Source organism: Giraffa tippelskirchi, chromosome 9 (assembly GCF_054371585.1).
Source record: "Giraffa tippelskirchi isolate mGirTip1 chromosome 9, T2T-mGirTip1v1.2.pri, whole genome shotgun sequence".
NCBI lineage: Eukaryota > Metazoa > Chordata > Mammalia > Artiodactyla > Giraffidae > Giraffa > Giraffa tippelskirchi.
This window is the reverse complement of record NC_137283.1, coordinates 103586095-103605857: the sequence shown is the minus strand read 5'-3', so window position 1 is coordinate 103605857 and position 19763 is coordinate 103586095. Positions and strand designations below refer to the sequence as shown.

Below are 19763 nucleotides of genomic sequence, written 5' to 3'. Positions count from 1 at the left end.
CCTTTTTCAATTTGGATCCAGTCTGTTGTTCCATGTCTGGTTCTAAATGTTCCTTCTTGACCTGCATACAGATTTCTCAGGAGGCAGGTAAAGTGGTGTGGAATTCCCATCTCTTTAAGAATTTTCCAGTTTGTTGTGATCCACATAGTCAAAGGCTTTAGCATAGTCCCAATGAAGCAGAAGTAAATGTTTTTCTGGAATTCCCTTGCTTTTTCTATGATCCAACAGATGGCAAGTTGATCTCTGATTCCTCTGCTTTTTCTAAATGCAGCTTGAATATCTGGAAGTTCTCAATTCACGTACTATTGAAGCCTAGCTTGGAGAATTTTGAGCATTACTTTGCTGGCGTGTGAGATGAGTGCTGTTGTGCGGTAGTTTGAACATTCTTTGGCATTGCCTTTCTTTGGGATTGGAATGAAAATTGACCTTTTCCAGTCCTATGGCCACTGCTGAGTTTTCCAAATTTTGCTCACTCTAGATATAAATGCATTTCATTCTGCACTGTGTGCTTCTTGGGTCCAGTACTGAGCCTGGCACTCAACCACTATGGGCAGGCGCTTTGCATCATGCACTGTCAAGTTCCCTGTACTCTGTACTCAACCTGCCCTCGGCTCCTTGGGGGTAGGTATCCTGTATTGTGTACTGGTTCATTTCTTGTGCCAAGCAGTGAGCTTAAGATAACTGCTTTCCTTGTGCAATGTTCATCATGCCCACTTGTGAGACTGATGCACAGCTCCTAGAGGGCAGGCATCTTGCATCGTGCACTGTCATGTTGCTGTGCCTGCCACTGGGCCTGAAATTGAGCCATGAAGGGTCAGTGAAGCTTACCCAGGTAAATGCAGAACCACAGGGGATTCTGGGTAAAGGAAGTAGCATGACAAAGGCAGGAATATAAGTGTTGAGATGTGGATTTACACCTTTTATTCCTACTGCCTATTTTTTCCCTTCTGGTTTTGGGCCATCCCTGGCAAACAGGTCATGGAGACACATTTCTGGCAACCTGCCAAGACCTATGCTTTCTGCTGGGCACCACGGGTTTGAGGCCTCAACCCCACTCATGGTAGAATGTGCGTCCTGCTAATTTGCAGTGAGATGAGTAACACCCAAGCAACTTTCTTGGAGATGACCTGTTAGGCTCAAGAATAAGCAGAATGAGCAGCAACTTACTTGAATTCACATTTTCCTCTTATTCTACCTGAAGAGATTTTTGTTGTTGTTATTTCATGGTTTTCTGATGAAAGATGTCTCGGGTGGGAAAATCTTTAGCAATTCTGAGAGTGTCAGAAACTTTCAAAGAGGAGGGAGGACATGCTTTGAAATCTGAGTTAAAACTCTTCTCTCTTCTGAATGCCCTTCACAGCCTCTGGTCTGGTCTTTTCGATTTGGCTTTTGAAGTTCTGTTATCTTTCAAGCTTAATTCCTCTTGGAGTGTGACCAACTTACTAGAGAAGCTACGTTTTTTCAAAAGGAATATTGAAACCAGAGCATTTCATGGGAATATGGATTAGTGTTCCTGTACTTTTTTCCCATGCTAGCATTTGCCCTGCTTGAAAGCGCATTCTCTTGCAGACCCATGGATTCTGGTATTGTTTCTCAACCAAACTGACAAGGACAAGCAAAGTGAACACGCTAAAGGGACGCCGCATCCATCCTACTGATTGTGTTGTGCATGAGTTCAGGTCCAAATGTATGAGATTGTTGCCTCTCATAGGTCAGGGGACCAACCATCATTTTCTGAGATTTCGGGGGTATTGACAAAATATGTCAAAAAATAAGATATGCCAGAGTTTTTCAGGAACAGCAGTCTAATCTCATTCGAAGGTAATGTCACCAGGCTGACTGTGACTTCTTCACCAGTGTGAGGCTTGGAGCCAATGGCCCTCCTTGCACCCATCGTGACAGGCCCTCCACTAGATGAATGTATTTACAATTATCCATATGTGGTGGGCTCTGAGTGGTATTGTGTGTCAGAAGCTATTTTCAGCAAACAATGAATGTTCAAGATTCTTGATATTTAAATAAATAAATCATTACTGTTTTTTTCATTTGAAAAAAAATTTTTTAATCATTTACTGGGACCTTTAAGGGATCAGGAGGGGTTGATAACAATACTTGTCCTAAAGTTGCTTACAATGAGAAGAAATGTTAAACAAAGACACCATTTTCTTAATGATACTGCATTTACTAAGACAATAATGTCAACACCTACATTTTAGAATAAAGAATTAATGGCTCCCCATCTGGGCTGCTTATCTGCAATACGGGGGTAGGAATTGACATAAACATTTCTTTTGAGTCTCTGCCAGAATTACCTGTGGGTACTGAAATAAGCACCCTGGAGGGTAGATGTTAACCGTATTCCCATCGTGCCCTGACAGGTGTAACTCTATTGACAGGTGGATATTCAGGTTAAGCCTTTTCATGTATTTACAGCTGCTGCCTCTCCAGTTGCTGAACTGTCCAAATTCATTCATGCATCAATGTATGTTCCTAAAAGATATGCCTGTGACTATATGATATAACCAATCAACTGAGACACAATAATCAACTAGTGTCATAGAATGACAATTTCAATTTGCAGGCATGTCTACTATTAGAGTAGAAGTAAGTGGATCATACCATGGTCTGGTTATTTCATTTGGACATACAGAGCCATCATCAAGTAATTAACATTAATCATTATTTGATTAATATCTAATGATGATTTCCTAAACATCTCAAAGCAAATAAAAGTGAGTTTTCTACTACTCTATGACTACAGAGTTACTTTATATACCTAGATTCCTGTTTTCTTGCCAGTGTCTTTGTGGTCTACTTCTCTTTGAGTCCACTGTGTTGTGTGCACATTTTCAGGCTAAGATGTGTTAACATGCAAAAGAAGTAAGAGTCAAATGCAATTAAAAATGACAACAATGAGCTCTACTTCTATATCACTAGTGAACTAAGCTGTTCATCTTTACTACCATGGTTTCCTGTGATGAAAATGGCAATTAGTTTATTGTTTCCATCATTGTTTTTGAAATTCAAAATTTTAATTCATGTTAAACTGTGTAAAATTTAACATTTTAATAGAGAAAATGTAAAGATCCTTGTTATTGAGAGACCAGGACTCATGTAAATAGAAGTTGACATCTGCTGCCTCACTGTCAGATATTATGAAGTACAAAAGAGAGAAGTAATTTCAACTGTCATGCTGGTTCCTGGCAGGAAAAGGCCTTTGTAGTGTATCAAGCTAGCCCTTGGTTCTTAGCATTTGTATCTTAGAATGCATGAGAAGTATAATGGGCATTCAGGAGTTCAGTAAAAGTCTGCACTGTGCACTACATTCACTGCTGGGGAATATGTCTGGATGTATGGTGGGTTGGCCACCAGAGATCTTTTGAATAAAGGACCTCAGAATTTCCTGGCAGAGATTCCATTCTAAGAGAAGTAAGAGACAGGCAGACAAGCTTAACCCAGTGGTAAAGTCTCCAACATCATAATGAAAGAATCATTAGTTCATTCAATCCACAAAGGTTTATTGAACACCTATCACAAGATTCTGAGTTTAGCATAGTATCTGTTACCCAGATTTGGCTTCCACCCTAGCCTGGCCTTATGGAGAGGGTAGATTCTGAACACAGAGTGGAAAGGGATATTTAAGAGGGAGTATAATGTGAAGAGAGACAGGATTCCTCCTGAACCCTGCCTCTTACCCCATCACACCCATACATACATCACCATAGGTCTCTGGGGATATGGAGGTAGTAACAGTGTCAGCTGGGCAGCCACGGTGCCCAGCAGGATCAGCAGCGGTGCTGACAGTTAGCCACACCTGACAGTGCCCTGTGGTCCTGGCTGGTTGTGTGTGAGCAAAGCTAAGGAATTCTCAGGGACTCCTGAAAGCTCTGAGAACAAGTTGCAGGGGCTGGGGCCCATGGTGGTTATGAACCAGCCAAAGAGATGGAAAAAGAAGTAATTCCACACCAAGAATTGTTAAGTTCTTTCTCCAAATATTTCAAAGATATTGTCTGGAAGGAGAAATTAGAAAGATTAAGATTAAGTAACTTTTTTGAGGACAATCACATAGTAACCAGTTTGACTGATTTCAACAAACTCCATACAAACTAAGAGTCTGTGTGACTGGTCAGTCAGCTGGTCAGTCTGTGGGTATAAATACAGGTTAACGCTCAGTGGGTTGGCTGGTCCTTTTGCAATCTTTCCCACGAGGTGGCTGCAAGTGTAAAATGAAGCCTTGGGGTGTTCTATCATGAGAGTTCTGGCCCTTCACCTCAAAAAACTTTTATTTTCAGTGATGCTTCCCAGAGAGACTTAACAATTCCATGCTTTCAGAGCTTGAGTGTGTGTACTTACTAATTTCAAACAATTTAGCATTAGTACCTCAGACGCAATCAATGTAGATAATAATACCAAGTATACACATTGTTCTTAAATTTATCTTTAAGTTTAAAAATAATGAGAAATAACTCAGAATCTAGCGATAGGTGTTCAGTTAACTTTTGTGGATTGAATGAATCACTCTTTCATTATTAATATAATATTATTATATAATTACTTTCATCACTAATATTAATTAATTTTTACTGTGCTCTCAGAAAAACCTGACACAATTCTAAGGTGGAAGACTTGTGATAATCAAGCTGAAAAGTAATGTGGTAATCACATGAGGATGAGACACTGTTACAATTGTCAGGAACCACATACATGCACACACACACACACACACACACACACACACACACACAGTTGTCCACATGCACAAGTACAAAGTGGTGTCATGTATAATTTTCCCATGTGAGCACCTTCAGTATCCTTGAATTAACAAGATAAATAGACATATATTTTTTGACATTGAAAGTTATACGATATGTTGTGACGTTTTAATTAGGTGAACTGTGTTCTTTTACGAAAATATTTGTTTTCATATTAGTTAACGTGATTTTGAAATATTAGTGTACTGAATTTTTCCTTTCTTTGTGCGTATTCACTTTCACTGGACTGTGACACCTTTGAAATTAATTTTTTAAAGGCAGCAAATTTGACAGGTAATCACTAACAAAAGAATGGTTTTAATTAGCCCCATAATGAATCGTTATCACTAGCCTCTTTCAACAGGCTTACAAATACAAATATGTCCATACATATTACATGTGTAATAAATGTATGTACATTTTAATTTTAAAGCTAATTCATATTTTTATACAGACTCAATACACGTTACTATTCAATGTTGATTAAGTATAAGAGGGTTGAAATGCAGCTAAAAAGACAAGATTAGAAAGAGATTAGAAACAAATTTTAATTAGAAAATTGCTACCACAAATCTTTTTAGGAAGTAGGCAGGCATAATTAATAAATAGAACCATTTAGAGACTTTTCTTGACAAGTGGCCCTGGGCTGGAACTCTGGAGGGCTATATTCTAGTCACACCTCTAACTGGCTTTCCTAGTGACCTTTAGTAATTGATAGATCTTTCAGAAACTAGGAACATATTAGGTGATCGATAAATGCCTCTGAATTTCATTAAGGTCAGGAGAAAGAATCTCAGGTCTTTGTTTTACCCACAAGAGAATTTTCAAGGTTGTTTGGAGGAGATCTTGGGACCAATATAAAATGAGGCTCCTTGGGACTTCCTTGGTGGTCCATTGGTTAAGAATCTGCCTTCCAATGCTGGGGACTCGGCTTCAGTCCTCGGTCAGGGAACTAAGATTCCACAAGCCGTGGGGCAACTAAGCCTGTGAGCCTCAATCACTGAGCCTGCACGCCGCAGGAATGTGCTGCAACTAAGAAAGTAAAGAAAAGAAAAAGGCTCCTGGCTCTGATCTTTGGAAGCTTCAGATATTCTGGATCCAGGCTAGATTTTACGGACTTGTAAGAAGACCAAAACGTTTTGTCTTTTCAGTGTGAACACCGCAGGGTTAAAGATGGTTTTAAATGTTGCATAATCTAGACCTTGCTGTAAACTTATCTGCAATTGACCATTAGATTGTTTCTCACCTGGTGGGCTTCAGTGGAGCTGTCTCAGAAGAAATGAGACTTGCTCTGTGCGTCTACAACCATGGAATTGTCTCCTTGAGGGTCCCCCTGCCTGCATTCACTTTTGGGAATTTTTGGGGGTCCTATGCTTTAGGACTTCTGCTTGCTCTGCTTGGATGAAATGCCCTTGGTGACTGTCGGCTATTGCCCCTGTGATGCTGGAGGAGATAAGCTGGTCAAACACTCCGGCATATGGTGAGCACTGTTTCCCCTGATTTCCTGCATTTATTTTCTAAGGCTACTCTAACAACTTACCACAAACCTAGTGGCTTAAAACAACAAAAACATATTCTCTCACATGATCATATTCTCATATGATATTTCTGTCATATCAAAGTCCAGCATAAGCTTCCCTGGGCTAAAATTAAGATGTTGCCATGGCTATGTCTCCTCTGGAGGCTCCATGGGAAACTGCTTCCTTGCCTTTTCCAGCTTCTTCAAGATGCCTATATCCCTTGGCTTACGGCTGCCTCCCTCCACCTTCAAAGCCAGCAGTGCAGGTCTCTCTGAAGGTCCCCAAAATCTAAACCCATTTTTCCAATATCAACATTTCTCTGACTGTTCTCTTCTCTCTCTCTTCTACATTTAAGGACCCCATGGTTACACTGGGCCCACCCAGATAATCCAGGAAACTCTCCCCATCTTGAAGTCCTTTACTTCATTACATCTACGAAGTCCTTTTTGCCATATAAGGTAACATTTTCAAAGATTCCTGAGATGAGGATGTATTAATATATATCTTTGGAAGGAGGGTATTATTCTGACTGCCATTCTTCTTATGATCATTATGTTTCTTTAGGAATGGAGGAAGACAGATTTGCCTAGTGAATTGTTACTACAATTGCTGTAATTTTCATCATGGCAGGATCACAGTTGAGAGTTGTGGCCTGTATTTGCAGAAATGGCCACAATCATCTCCTTCCTACAGCCACACTTGTGGCATCCCCTCCCTTGCTGACTCATGATTTGGCCATGTGACATGGTTTGGCCAATGAGAAATAACAAACAGGATGTAAACAGATGCTTGAAAAATGCTTGCACGCTGGGATTTACCCTCTCTTGCTATTCTTAAAATAGCTCTTTGACTACCATGAAGATGTCCAAGTGAATCTATTGAGTGATGAGACACATGTGACCCAGGCCGTTGTCATCAAGCCAATAGCTAGCAGTGGCAAGTAGCACCAATCAATCAACAGCACAAGCCACCAACCTTTAAGAGAGATCACCTTAGACCATCCAGTCACCAGCCGAGCTGCCAGAAACCACAGGTGCATGAGGAAGGCCAGCAGTGTGGAAATAAGCTGGACTAGACCAGGACTGCCCAGATAAACAATAGAATTGTGAGCTAATTAGGATGTTTTGGAGGTGGTCTGTTAGGTAACAGAAGTTAATTAATGCATGAGTGACAGGTAAAAAGCAAGCCAAAACCAAGAACAAGGTTGAATTGAAAGCAAATTCAGTTGCTAGAGAACTGTGGTGAAGACTATCCCTTAAAGACAAATCATAGACATAGAACTTTTGGGAGAGATCCTACCCATAGAAACAGCTGAGCACATTGAGTCTAACCCCCTCTTTCCTCTCTACCTTCATGCCCTCAGCTCTGTTTCATTCACCGGCAAACACCCCGCTCCAATAATCATTTTCATCTGATGGTACGATGTTATCCTCAAAGAGCTTAACCATCCCCTAATCTGATGCTCCTGTTTTATTTAATAGAAAGCTCAAACCCAAAGGGATGAATTGACTTGCCTGTTTCACTTACATTTAGCTTATATTACCTTTGTGTTCAATGAAACAAAGGTATTTCCTAAACACTTCTGAAAATGCAACAGTATCTTACTTGCCGGAGAATGTTGTGTTCCGTGTTCTTCTCCTTCCTGCATCTCCTGATGGATGGATGAACCTAGAGCCAGAATCCCGGTGGCAGGGAAAGAGTATGACTCTTCCATGGTCAGCATATCCAGGGAGACCTGTATTTGAAAGAACACCTTTGCCTCAGTCCTGGAAAAAATGAGCCAGAGATGAAGGATGCCATCAGCATGGCCTTACCAAAGAAACAGACAGTTTTGCTAGTTGGTCTTAAAGATTGTTCCCTGGTGCCATTAAAGAAAATGTAATGCAAAGCAAAGCAAAGTTGTGTGCATTTATAAGGGCTGAAGGTGAGCAAGCTCTTTGAAATGATGTTATCAATCTTCTGGGAGTGACTCACCTTCTTGGTGGACTGTTTTTAAAGGGGAATGACATGTATGTTTAGAAACAGTAAACTCTTTCACCAACAGCTCTCCAAGACCTGGTAGACTGATACGGTTTGCAAATTCAGAAGTGATGGAACTAGCCTGAAAAAGTACCAAGCATGAGGTTGCCTCCTTGATATGAATGAAAGGCTGTTGCTTTTCGACTGAGCTGCTTTTAAATAACAGACACTTGTTCTTGGAATACCAATCAAGTGCTTTCTATGGCAAATGCATATTGCTCTCAGTTCAGTTCTGCCTTTTCTCTGCCCCAATCCACTTCTAATCATCATGAAATAGCACTCTTATTCCTTAAAGCCACGATAAAATGTAATTGGAAAGAAATCTTTAAAAGAATAAAACATAGGAAATTGTTTTTGTAAGATGTGTCATATGGCATCGTTTATTAGGACCTTAACAAATGATCTTTTTTTTGGTGTAAATTTCATCCTTGCACTAGCTGTAAAAGAAACGCTTATTATAAAAATTGATAAATAGATGCTAGGAGGCCTGAGTAACCTACAGTACTTAAGAGAACAGACTTTTGAAATACTTGGAAGTAACATCAAGTTAGGAAAAAAGTATGCCAATTTAGAGGTTTTTATTTGTAAATCAAGCACAATTAGATATTTATTTATAAATGCATTGTCAGTATAGTTTGGCACTTTGGGGAAGTGCCATGAATTTGCTTTAAAATATTCTATATTTTCACCTCGCTAGCTCAAATTGCTGAGATTTCTGCTGTATTTAGTTATTTTTAGGGAGAATGTTCTCAGCAAAGTTTTCTTTTTTGCTTAAGACTGTAGTCTGTTCTCCTAAGTAGAAAATGGCTGCTGAATGTGCAAAAAGAGTACAAAAGACTTCAGCAGGAAGACACTATTTATGATCATTTGAAATTCTCCATCCCTGGAAAATTCTCAAATTAGGCTTATAAAAGCAATCCAATTTAGTAGGCTGCTAATTGGACAGAGCACAATCTTACTGGCAGGGTTGGAACTTTGGCTGTACTTGTCCTTGGTTCTTCCCTCCCCTTAGTAGCATCCCAGGAGTCCTCCACTGGTCCTGGAGCTTGTCCTCCAGGAGGGCCCTCATTCCAAGGGCAGGACCCCAAGCAGTGCTCTCACGAGGCTCCATCAGCTTTAGCATTCTGGCAAACTGGCCCATCACCATAAAAGGTACCAAATCTAAGATAGAGGGGATTATGATGGGTTTATATGCTTTTGTTTTACCATAGATTAGCTAAAGACCCCAATGTCTCAGATTTTTTTCTACACTACAGCACAATGAGTAGAAAAAAATTAGTGCCTTCATCAGCTGATGGGTTTTGTTAAGATGATTTTCAGGAATTTGATGTCTGTCTAAGGGTTTGCATGTCTCTTTTTCTCTCTGTTCTCTGGTCTCTCTCACTTCCTTGAGACTCTTGTTCCCGTTTGTACAATTATAATTGGAATTCTATGGCTTCCAAAATGATGTAGTTTTAACTTCATAATCCAGCAGAGACTTCACCATTGTTTAAACAGTTTTTTTCTCTTTGCAGCTTGAATTGTTTTACAAAACTGTATGGTGCCACCAAGCCTCCAGAAGAAATGCAGTTTTCATAATATAAAAGGAATAACTTATTAAAGAGAATCCTAGTGGATCTATTGTAATGAGCTGTAGATGTCCCGAGAGGTTGGTTGCCAGTTTGATGACAACAGGAAACATTTGCTTAAACATGGAGGTTTGAAGCCTCCAGTGGAAACGCGCTCTTAAGTCATAGGATTTTTATTTCTACCTAGTTCAATCAGCAGTGGCTCTAGCTGTTTCTTTTTTTCATTTTTTTTTTTTTTAACTGAAATGAAACCTGCCTCTAAAAACATCCTTCTAGGCCAAGTCTCCTGTTTTAGATCTCTGTGAGGAGGCTCCCAGGTTTAAAACAATTCTCAGTTATTAAACAACTGGAAATTGCAGCACTTTTTTTCCCATGTGTAATGAAGAAATACTTGCTTCCTGAGCTAAAAATAACAAATTATAAAAGTCAGCAAAAGTCAAATAGAATCTTATAATTAACTCTGATATACACTGTTGGTAGCAGCAGCAAAGTTGAGGACAAGTTTGGACTATAAAAGATTATCACTGAAAAATTTCTATTCATTACTTTAAAACATTTCTGTGAGTTCAGGAAAAGATTGCCATTTTCCGATTTTACTGGTGGAACACCTAGGCTGAGTTTTTGAAATATCAATGTTCCCGTGGGGCATAGTTTGACATACTGGTATAAAATTGTATGAGCTATATAGTGCTTTGTGAAGAGTTATAATAAAATTAATGATAATATGTGATTATGTTCTTGAGTGTGGTATTAACACAGTTTATTCTGATAGGTAGCTGGGAGTTGAGGCTTAGGGAAATCTGATGCTATGTTCCTTATATTTGATCTCATTCACCCCTTAAAGGAGCGTGACTGACATTCAGACACAAGACTCTTTTCAGAGTCACTGCTAGTGAGTGAGAAGCTGGCCTGTCAGTGTGTGCCTATTCAATGCTGAGAAAACAACATCACTGCTAATTGAAACAGCAGAGATGATTACCAAGGCTGTAGCTTGAGAAGCAATATATACCAACACTGAAAGGGAAAGGGCTATTTATTTAGAAAAGTTCACCAGCAAATTACTGGACAGGATGAACAATTCATGGAGCAAATCAACACTTAGTACAATCAAAAAGGAATCCATTGTAATTTACTAGGCACTGTCAATGTGAACAAAATTCCTTCAAATATCTTCCATTGGATAAGCAATCATGATTGTGAAAAATCCATCTCTTTCTCTCTCTCTCTTTTTTTTTTTTTTGGTTCATACCACTTTCCAAGGTTTTCTGCATTATATTTAGGCATAATACAGGGTATCTGATGTTAGCAAGCACCCAATTTAGCATTAACTTTTCTGGATGGACATTGGAGCCATATGTTTATGTTAGTAATAGCAACACTATGTAATTTGATCATTTTTGAGCAGGCTGATGTAGTTTTATCTCAAAGAGGGAGTTCTGAGAGTTCGTATTTATTTTTGAAGCTTTGGAAGCTTTCAGTATAGAGGCTACAAAAATTGTCTAATCTTATTTAATTTCTCTATTGGTCTGACTGGGTTCAAATAAAATTGTGATTCTTCTATGCTTTGATTATGTTGAAGTATTTCTTGTCGGTCTCCTGGCACCAGAAGCAACTTTTTAATTGCTAAATGTTATAGTAGAGAAGCACTAGTGCTCTTTGAGGTGGCTTTGATACTAGATTTCTGGATGGTTGAGATATTTTTTAAAATATAGTCAACCTCACTTCATTACTCCATTGTCACAAGGGTATAGACACTCAATGGAGAAGGGCATCTTTCCAAGTGCTCTTGTGTGTACATAAACAGCTTTGACTTTGGGAGCCAGCAAGGGGTATGTAAGACAAATGAGTAAAAAAAAGATTGCACTTAGAGTAATTTTAATCCATTCCATTTTTTAAATACCACAATAAATTTAATTTTCACAATAAATTAAATAGCCATATTCAGTTTACAAAATAGAATTACTTAGTGTGAAAGCATTATTTACAACTATATACATTTTGTACATGACATTTCTCTTTGTTGACATAGAACATGGAAGCAAAAGGACTCAACTTTCCGATGTGTGATTGACATGCTACAAGTGACACCATGGTCCATACGAGAAAACGATAGTGCAAAATCACCACAGGAACTTTGGAATGATGTCAGTTTTATGAGATAAGACATTCTTTTAAATAATAAGAAAATAGTATTTTCTGTTTTCATGGCATCAATTCAGCAACTGAATTAGAGTCAGCTTTCCCTTAGAAAAGTATGCATAACTGAATCCTCTACTTCCTGAAACTTCACAGCCATTGGTACATTTTCACACGTTCATGTTTTGGCTTAAATCTATGAAAATAGCAGGCGACAAATCCTGACTCGAAGGAAGATTAACTCTTTGAGAATCGCTGAAGTCACTTTCCCCCAGTACCACCACCTCTTCTTTTTGTAAATAGCATAAAAGATGCAACTATGTAGACCACAAATTGGTGTTTTGTTTTGTTTTGATTTTTTGTAAATTTTCAGTAGAAAAAGAGTTGATCTTATATTTGGTCACACACTGCGTATGTACAAGTATACATGGAAAAATGATGTGGACAGTTGTGTCTAGGAAAAGTGCATATTTTAATCTAGAAGAGACATTGTCTGTCTCCAGGCACAACACACAGTGTTGTATGACTTATTATTTTAGGGCCAGTTCAATGTCCTCCCAGTGATCTGGTAAAATTTTTGATTGAAAGGATGAAAGAATTTGCGCAATTTGGTAATGACAGAGGGGTCCACCTCTGGATGAATGCGCCCCTTGCTGCCCGCCAGGCACTTGTTAAAGATAATGTTAAATCGCAAGCAGTAAAACCCTCTGGTAGCATTGAAATACAAATTGTATTGACTTATCCTTGGGGGAAGATTTAGGAACTTCTCCACAAGTTGAAGTTCTGGTAGGGGTTCCGTGATGAGGCGATCTCCGTCAACAATGTGGAATTGCTCAATTGGAAAGTACTTCAACCACCTTTCCAGATGTTTGGTGTAGATGCTGGTTCTTACTGCCTTGTATTTCGTGTTCACTTCACAGGTATTAGGATCTATGGCCAGCTTCTCAAACTTGTAATAAGTTTTATTCTTCCTCTCCTTCCCCTCTAGCACCTGAGTGTAATCAGAAATAGCTCTTGTGGTTGGCTCCCTGACAATGATCAACAACTTGATGGATGAGTTCATTTTGTAAATCCTTTCCGGAACCTCCTCTGTGATAAAATATGCTGGACTCTTTTCAATTGTGATTTGCTGAGGGTAGGAAAAAGGCATCTTTTTCCTATACCACTCAATGCCCTTGGCATAATTCTCATCATTGTCAAAAAAGTGGATTTCTTGAGAGGCTTTGACCACTGCTGGATGGAGGTTGAGCATCTCAAGCAGGGCCCTGGTGCCTCCTTTCCTCACTCCAATGATAATGGCCTTGGGAAGTTGCTGGACCAGGTCATGAAGGTGTACCTGCTCCTTGGAAGAGTTGCCCTTCCGGAACTCGTGCAGCAGGCCGCGCTTAAACTGCAGGGCGCGCAGGGGGAATTCAGCCTGACCACGGGCTCCGAATCGGCCTTCGATGGGGCAGATGGGTTGTAGCCTGTAAGCAACAGAGAGACACTAAGGAGCTCATTGTAACTAACTTCTCATTCCTCTGGTTCCCCAGTCAGAGCAAGACTTTAAATGCATAAATAAAACCACTGTTCCCTGCCTGCTGCAATCCATAATCAACATATGTTTGGGAAATTTTATTTTAAGCAACGCTGTATTAAATGGAGCACACATAATTGATGGGATATTTTTATTAGTGCTTCTTAAAATTTTTATTCACCAAGCACTTAATTGACTACAGCGTGTACTGACATTCACAGTACAGGACAGACAAGTGACACCAACCATACTAATAGCCTTTTAACAGCTCACCAGTTAACATCATTTAGAAAATATGAAAGATGGAAGATTACAATCTTCAGCGGGGAGGCTAAAGGGCAGCTAGGAGGCCACGTCCTGTGGGTTTTGTGTGTTATTATTTTATTACAGCTCAGCTGCACTCGTATGACTCTGAAAATCTTTGAGATAGAATCTGAAAAGAGGTCCCAGTTTCTGCCCTTGACTATTTGTGTCATCAACCTGCAAAATTCCAATCTTGGCACTTGCTGAGCTTTTCATTCTATGAGAATTTCTGCCTTTAGCCCTGGGGACAGTTAGCAGAGTACATATTTATTCTGCCTCTCTTTCTCTTTCTATCTAAAAAGGTCAGGCTTATGTTTTTATTTTGCTGAATGTAGGAGCAAATCCAATGCAATCAGCAAGTGCTGTATATCACCTATCACACCTGGGACCAGAAATCAACAAGACCTTGGCAGCCCCAGAAACCTGAGGTCCTCAGTGCCAAGTGCACTTAAATCAGGGACTCAAATTTGTGAAGGAAGGAAGGCATTGGATGGAGCCAGAAAAGAGGATTTCCACTTCAGCATTGCCCTAAGCAAGGAACAACCACTGCTGCTTTTTTTCAGAGAGAAAGATGTGGTAACAATCACAATGATATTAGACTGGAGTGGCTATTTAATTTGGTGTGGCCAATTTATATGGTTAGTAAATTGAATTTCCTTTTGGGTATAGTCTAGAATTGAACTGAAATTCATTATAATTTTCCTGAGTTTACTTGAGAAGGCATTTTCACTTTCTTGTTAAAGGGTATAATATTAGTCAAAATGGCTGTTAAACCAATTCCTCCAACTGAAGCTTCTTGTTATCCTAATAATTTGGAGTTGATGTCCTCCTCTCTGTAGGGCAATGAGGCTGTCTCTTGCTTTTCCCACCCAAGAGACCCCATTGACTCTTTTTTATTTTCTGTAATGTTTACAATTAAAAGGAAAAGGGAGAAACCTCAATGTTATACCAAGGCATTCTGCAGAACTCAGGGGAAGGGGCTTTACCTGTGCTGTTTAAGCAGTTCTCTGTTTTAATGCTTATGAACATATTTTATTTTTCAGTGAATTTTTTATGATTTTAAAAACAACTTTTGCTCATTGTGTAAAGCATGAACATATAGCACACTATTAAAAATATGGTTTATCAGTTAATATTTTAGAGAAAATGAATTTTGTTTTTATAGATTTGTTAATAGGATTGATATGCTAGAGCTCTAAGTGGAAGATATAAAAGTAGTACATATATACTCAAAGTACGTTTTTAACTGTGATATTCATTGGGATGTCACAAATTCATCTTTTAGGTCTTGCTGGGCTCTAGTTGAGAATTAAGTCCAAATTCCTTAAGCCATCCATTGAATGTAATAGATGGACTTTTCTCCATCTATTTCAGCATCTTGAATGATGCTGTCCTTGGGAGAAGCAAGGAAATGGTCAATCAAATGTTTTCCTGTAGGACTTGATTCTCTCACAGAACCCACGTTGAGAGAGGCTGAAACACTCTGCCTTGTTTGAGCTGGAAAGAAATTTCCCTACATCTAGAAAAAGGCTATTTTCCTTCTTTCCTTTATTTTCCTGCTATCATGGGAGCTCATTTCCCACCGAACAATTGCTTTTTGGATTCCCTTATTCAAGATAAGAGAAAATATCATATTATTTCTAATCCCTAGAGAGCAGACATGGACCCCAAACTAAAAAATAAGAAATTTTAGGATTGGAAAGGACAGTAGAAGTAACTGAGCTCAGCCTCCTACCAAGAGAGCAGGCTCTTCAGTTTCTAAAGGACAAGCTTATGTCAACATGTGCCAATTTCTGCTCAGACTCTCAAGTGAGAGGTTTTGAGAAAGCAAAGCAATCCAAGTCCTTATAAAAGCTATCCCATTAGAGACTAGAGACCAGGTTAAAAATGAAAAGTTATCAACTAAATAACTAACATGATAATGATCATTAGATCAATTATTCAAAGCAAATGATTAGAAAAAAATTAAAATATTAGGAAGAACTTGATATAAAAGTTCCATTATGGACACAGGACAATGGAACCCCATCAAGGCTTTTCACTAACAACAAACACTACTTTAGGGAACTACTTGGAGTCAGCAATAAGCTCTGGGCTATATTGTTTCCCATGGTTAGCAACTAGTGAATAGGAGGTTTACTCAGGAATTTTGAATTGAAAAGCATCAAAGTGTTCATTTTATCAATCAAAATTAACACTGGCTGAAGGAAAAAACCATTATTATATTACTTGTTAAATATTTGTGTAATAAGATCTATAGAGAAGAAAAATTGTAAGGAAGATATTTTTATTTTAATGTGTGGCTGCACTTTCATAGGGCTTCCCTTGTGGCTCAGCTGGTAAATAATGTGCCTGCAATGCGGGAGACTTGCGTTCGATCCCTGGGTTGGGAAGATCCCCTGGAGAAGGGAAAGGCTACCCACTCCAGGATTCTGGCCTAGAGAAGTCCATGGGGTCGCAAAGAGTTGGACACGAAATGGGAACTGAATTGTCTTTTAAGTGCAAGAATTAATTTTAAAGGGCAAAGAAGGAAGCTTCACATTTCAGAAATTAACTTCTGTGTCCTTTCCAATCATTCCAGAAGTGGGCAATTCAGAAGCATTCAGTGTGAAGCTAGCTGACATTGCTGGGACATCTGCAGGTCTAGTGCCTTTGAATGTTGGCTTATTTAGAGCCAAACCCTAGCTCTGTAAATTTCCTCTCCATGGATTTTCCACTGCTTTCTGGGAATTACTCCGAGTGACAGCCTCCTTGTCTGGTATGTTCAGTTCCTAGAAACCAGGGCTAATTAACATAGTTAAAACTCCCCAAGCCTACAGCCATCTTTCAAGGGCAATGGATTCCAAATTTGATGAGCTCCTTTACAGGCTCTTACATAATTTTAACTCTCTTGGTAGCACATCAATTGTCCACTTATAAATTTCAAAATGTAGATATATAAATACATCTTCACTATTTTGCTACGGCTAGAGGTCAACATCCAGATGCACACAGAGCTCTAGTAAATGACATTTTTACTGAACATGCTTTATCCCTTCTCTGAAAATAAACATCAACACACACAGAATACAAATGAATCTTGATGAACACCTTGGTTTGAGCAACTTGGATCTCTTTCTTTGAAAGGCTCAATAAATCAAAATCAATGCTGCAGAAAAATATGTTTCTTGGGAATGTTGAGAGAGGAAAACAAATGGATAGATTTAAAATTATGTCCTAAGGAAGTTTAAATCAAGAGACATGTAAAGTCACATGGGCATGAGTATGTGTTTAATCACCTACCTATCCAAGCTCCCAACTCTGGCGACTAGATACAGGAGACTTCCAACAGCAAGGCTTCCCAGCACCAGGAGCTTCTGTCTCAGCCACGCCTGCTGTTTGAATAGCATGGCCCTCCATCAACCTTCAGGTTTCCTGCAGCCTGAGAGATGGGGAGAGAAGGGGACTCATCAGAAGTCATCTCTTCCTGGCTCTGTTGACCGTCACAAAGCCATGCAGGGGTGGGAATACAGGGATTAAGTGATGTCACACAAAGAAGAGATGCTGCATCAACCTTAACAATGTTCATGGTACCACAGGTATTTGGCAAAACTTACTTTCCTTTTCTTGGCCTGTGTTTTAAGATCAAAACTAAACTAGAGGCAAGATACTAACTAGAAGGACTTGCTGGGCAATTGTCAAAGTAAATTAAAATGCAAAAAATCATTTTAAATATATATATATATAGTTGTTGTTAATCATTCAAAAATACTGATAGAATGAGCAACTGAGCAACCTGAGGTTGAGCAGCAGGGCAACCAGGAAACTGAAGGTTCTATTTTGTATAGTGGGATGAATGTAGAAATTGGGATCCTCCCTCAGTAAGTTATCATTTGGGGCATAACAATGACATGTTTTACTGACATGTTTTTTGTTTTGTTTTAGTTGTGAATGGAGGAAGAGGGTGAGATCAAAGGCTATGTCTTGGGACTTCCCTGGAAGTCCAGTCAGGACTCTGTGCTTCCAATGCAAGGGGTGTGGGTTCAATCCCTGGTTAGGAAACTGGGACCCCACAGGCTGAGTGGTACGGCCAAAATTAAAACAAAAAATTTAAAAAGCTATGTTTTTACTTACTGAGGTTATCAGTGGGAACTGTCAGGACCTCAAATGTTTGGGAACAGTGGCTCCAAGTAACTTGATGTTTCCCTTCATTGCCTTTGCCCAGACCTGGGTTGGAGTGACAGATTCTAAAATCATGCTCAGACTAGAAGCCCCTGCTATGTGACCCCCTCATGGCTCTCAATGAATTTAAATAGGGTCGGTCTTACAGGTCTTGCTCTAACACCAAGATAGGAGCTTACATGGAAGCTTTGTTTTCTTATATCTGAAATAGGCCTAGCTGAGGAGAGTAAGACTTTATCAGTGCTGTTATTAAATTTTGGGGAAAAATTCAAGCTTCCAATTCTGGCTTTCTTATTAAAAATAAATCCAATTCCCTTTTCAAGATAAGATTGTTCACTTCTCACTGCAACTCAAAATAGTAACCCCAGAAGAGGGACTACAGCAATGTGTCATGGTGAGAAACTGCTTTGCTGCAATAGTCTTTCTGTATTTGCTAAGTGAAGATTTTCTCTGTGCAAAAGGATTATACCTGGATTGACTGCCTGATTTATTTATTCATCAAGAAATACTGAGCACTGATAGCCTTCCCAGCTTTTCTACCAGGTTTATGGGGAATTCCAAAAAAGATCTTGAATGAGTCTTAGCCCTTGGAAAATTAGTAGTGTGATTAAGGAATCATGAAACACCTCATTCACGATAATGTATGAATAAATGTTGGGGGAAATGGAGGGAATGTTCAGGTACGTGCCTTTGAGGAAGTGCATGATTTGGCGAGGAGGTTGTAGGAGGGCATCCAAAAAGGGAGAGGGAAAGAAGCATTCATCCAACACACAGTCCACAGATATTTATTGGACACAACTTATGTGCTACATTCTGCCCTGGGTGCCCCTGAGGCAGTGGCCAACATGGGAGGTGACAGTCTAGTGGAGAAGAGAAAAACAACACCAGTAAATGTAGGAGTCGCATGTACCTTCAGATTGTAATAACAGAGGGAAAGTAAAAGTGCAGTAAAAAAGAACAATAGGAGGACGCTTCTTCAGTCCTTCCTGAAGAAGGGACTTGGCTTATACCTGGAGCATGAGGACAGAGGAGGGCAGGAGGACGGCAAGGAGGGGGGCTTCAGCCAGAGGACCCAGCGCGCACTGTGGAGGAAAAATGGGTGGCTAGTTTGAGCAGGGAAGGAAGGTTGGTGTGGCTGGACACAGGAAATGAGGAGACAGGAGAAAGGGCTGAGAGCAAAAGTGAAGAGGAGGTGTTCAGAAGGGTCTTTGCAGGGTCTGGGTGAGCTCAGGATTCTGGTTTTGCATGGACTGCCTTGTGTGTTGGTAAAATGGGGAAGAAAAAGGGAAGGGTAGATGAGGTTTGATGAGACCTGCTATGTGACAAGAATACCGTCCAGGTGGTATTTCAGGAAATTATCGGAAAAATCCTCTGAGGCAGATACAGCTCTTTCCATTTCATAAACAGGAGAAGTGAAGCACAGACAATTTTCTGTAACTTGCCTGTGATCACACAACTGACAGGTAATGTGGAGGCAAAGGCAGTAATTTATGTTGCATAACTCAGGGCTTCACTGAAAGAATCAGTTTCCTCTCTCTGGGTTGATGTCTGAAGCCCTCAGTTAAGTGGTTACCTGCTTTCAGCACAGGACTCTGATTCCTGTCAAAATGCAAATGCTGCAGTAAGATGTGGAACAGGGTGGCGGAAAGAAACCTGTGCTCAAGTCTCCTGGTTAAGTTCTCCCCTGAGTGAGAGTCTAATGGCTGCTCAGATTCCCTGAACCTTTGCTCCTTCTCTATAAAATGAGAATTTCAGAAGAAAACATCTATCTCTGTTTCATCGACTATGC

General features: G+C 39.6%; 1 protein-coding gene across 14 annotated transcripts in view; it reads right to left on the bottom strand.

Moving 5' to 3' along the window:
- Window positions 1–11716: 11716 nt before the first annotated feature.
- HS3ST5 (heparan sulfate-glucosamine 3-sulfotransferase 5) overlaps window positions 11717–19763 on the bottom strand; it is a 189341-nt gene continuing 181294 nt past the window's right edge. For all 14 annotated transcript variants that reach the window (XM_081529600.1, XM_081529593.1, XM_081529596.1 and 11 more), the window contains 2 exons: window positions 17096–17234; window positions 11717–13460 (listed from right to left, as the gene is read on the bottom strand). In XM_081529600.1, coding sequence (XP_081385726.1) covers window positions 12530–13460; window positions 17096–17202 — 1038 coding nt within the window. In that variant the 5' untranslated portion in view covers window positions 17203–17234 and the 3' untranslated portion in view covers window positions 11717–12529. The remainder of the gene's footprint in view (window positions 13461–17095; window positions 17235–19763) is intronic.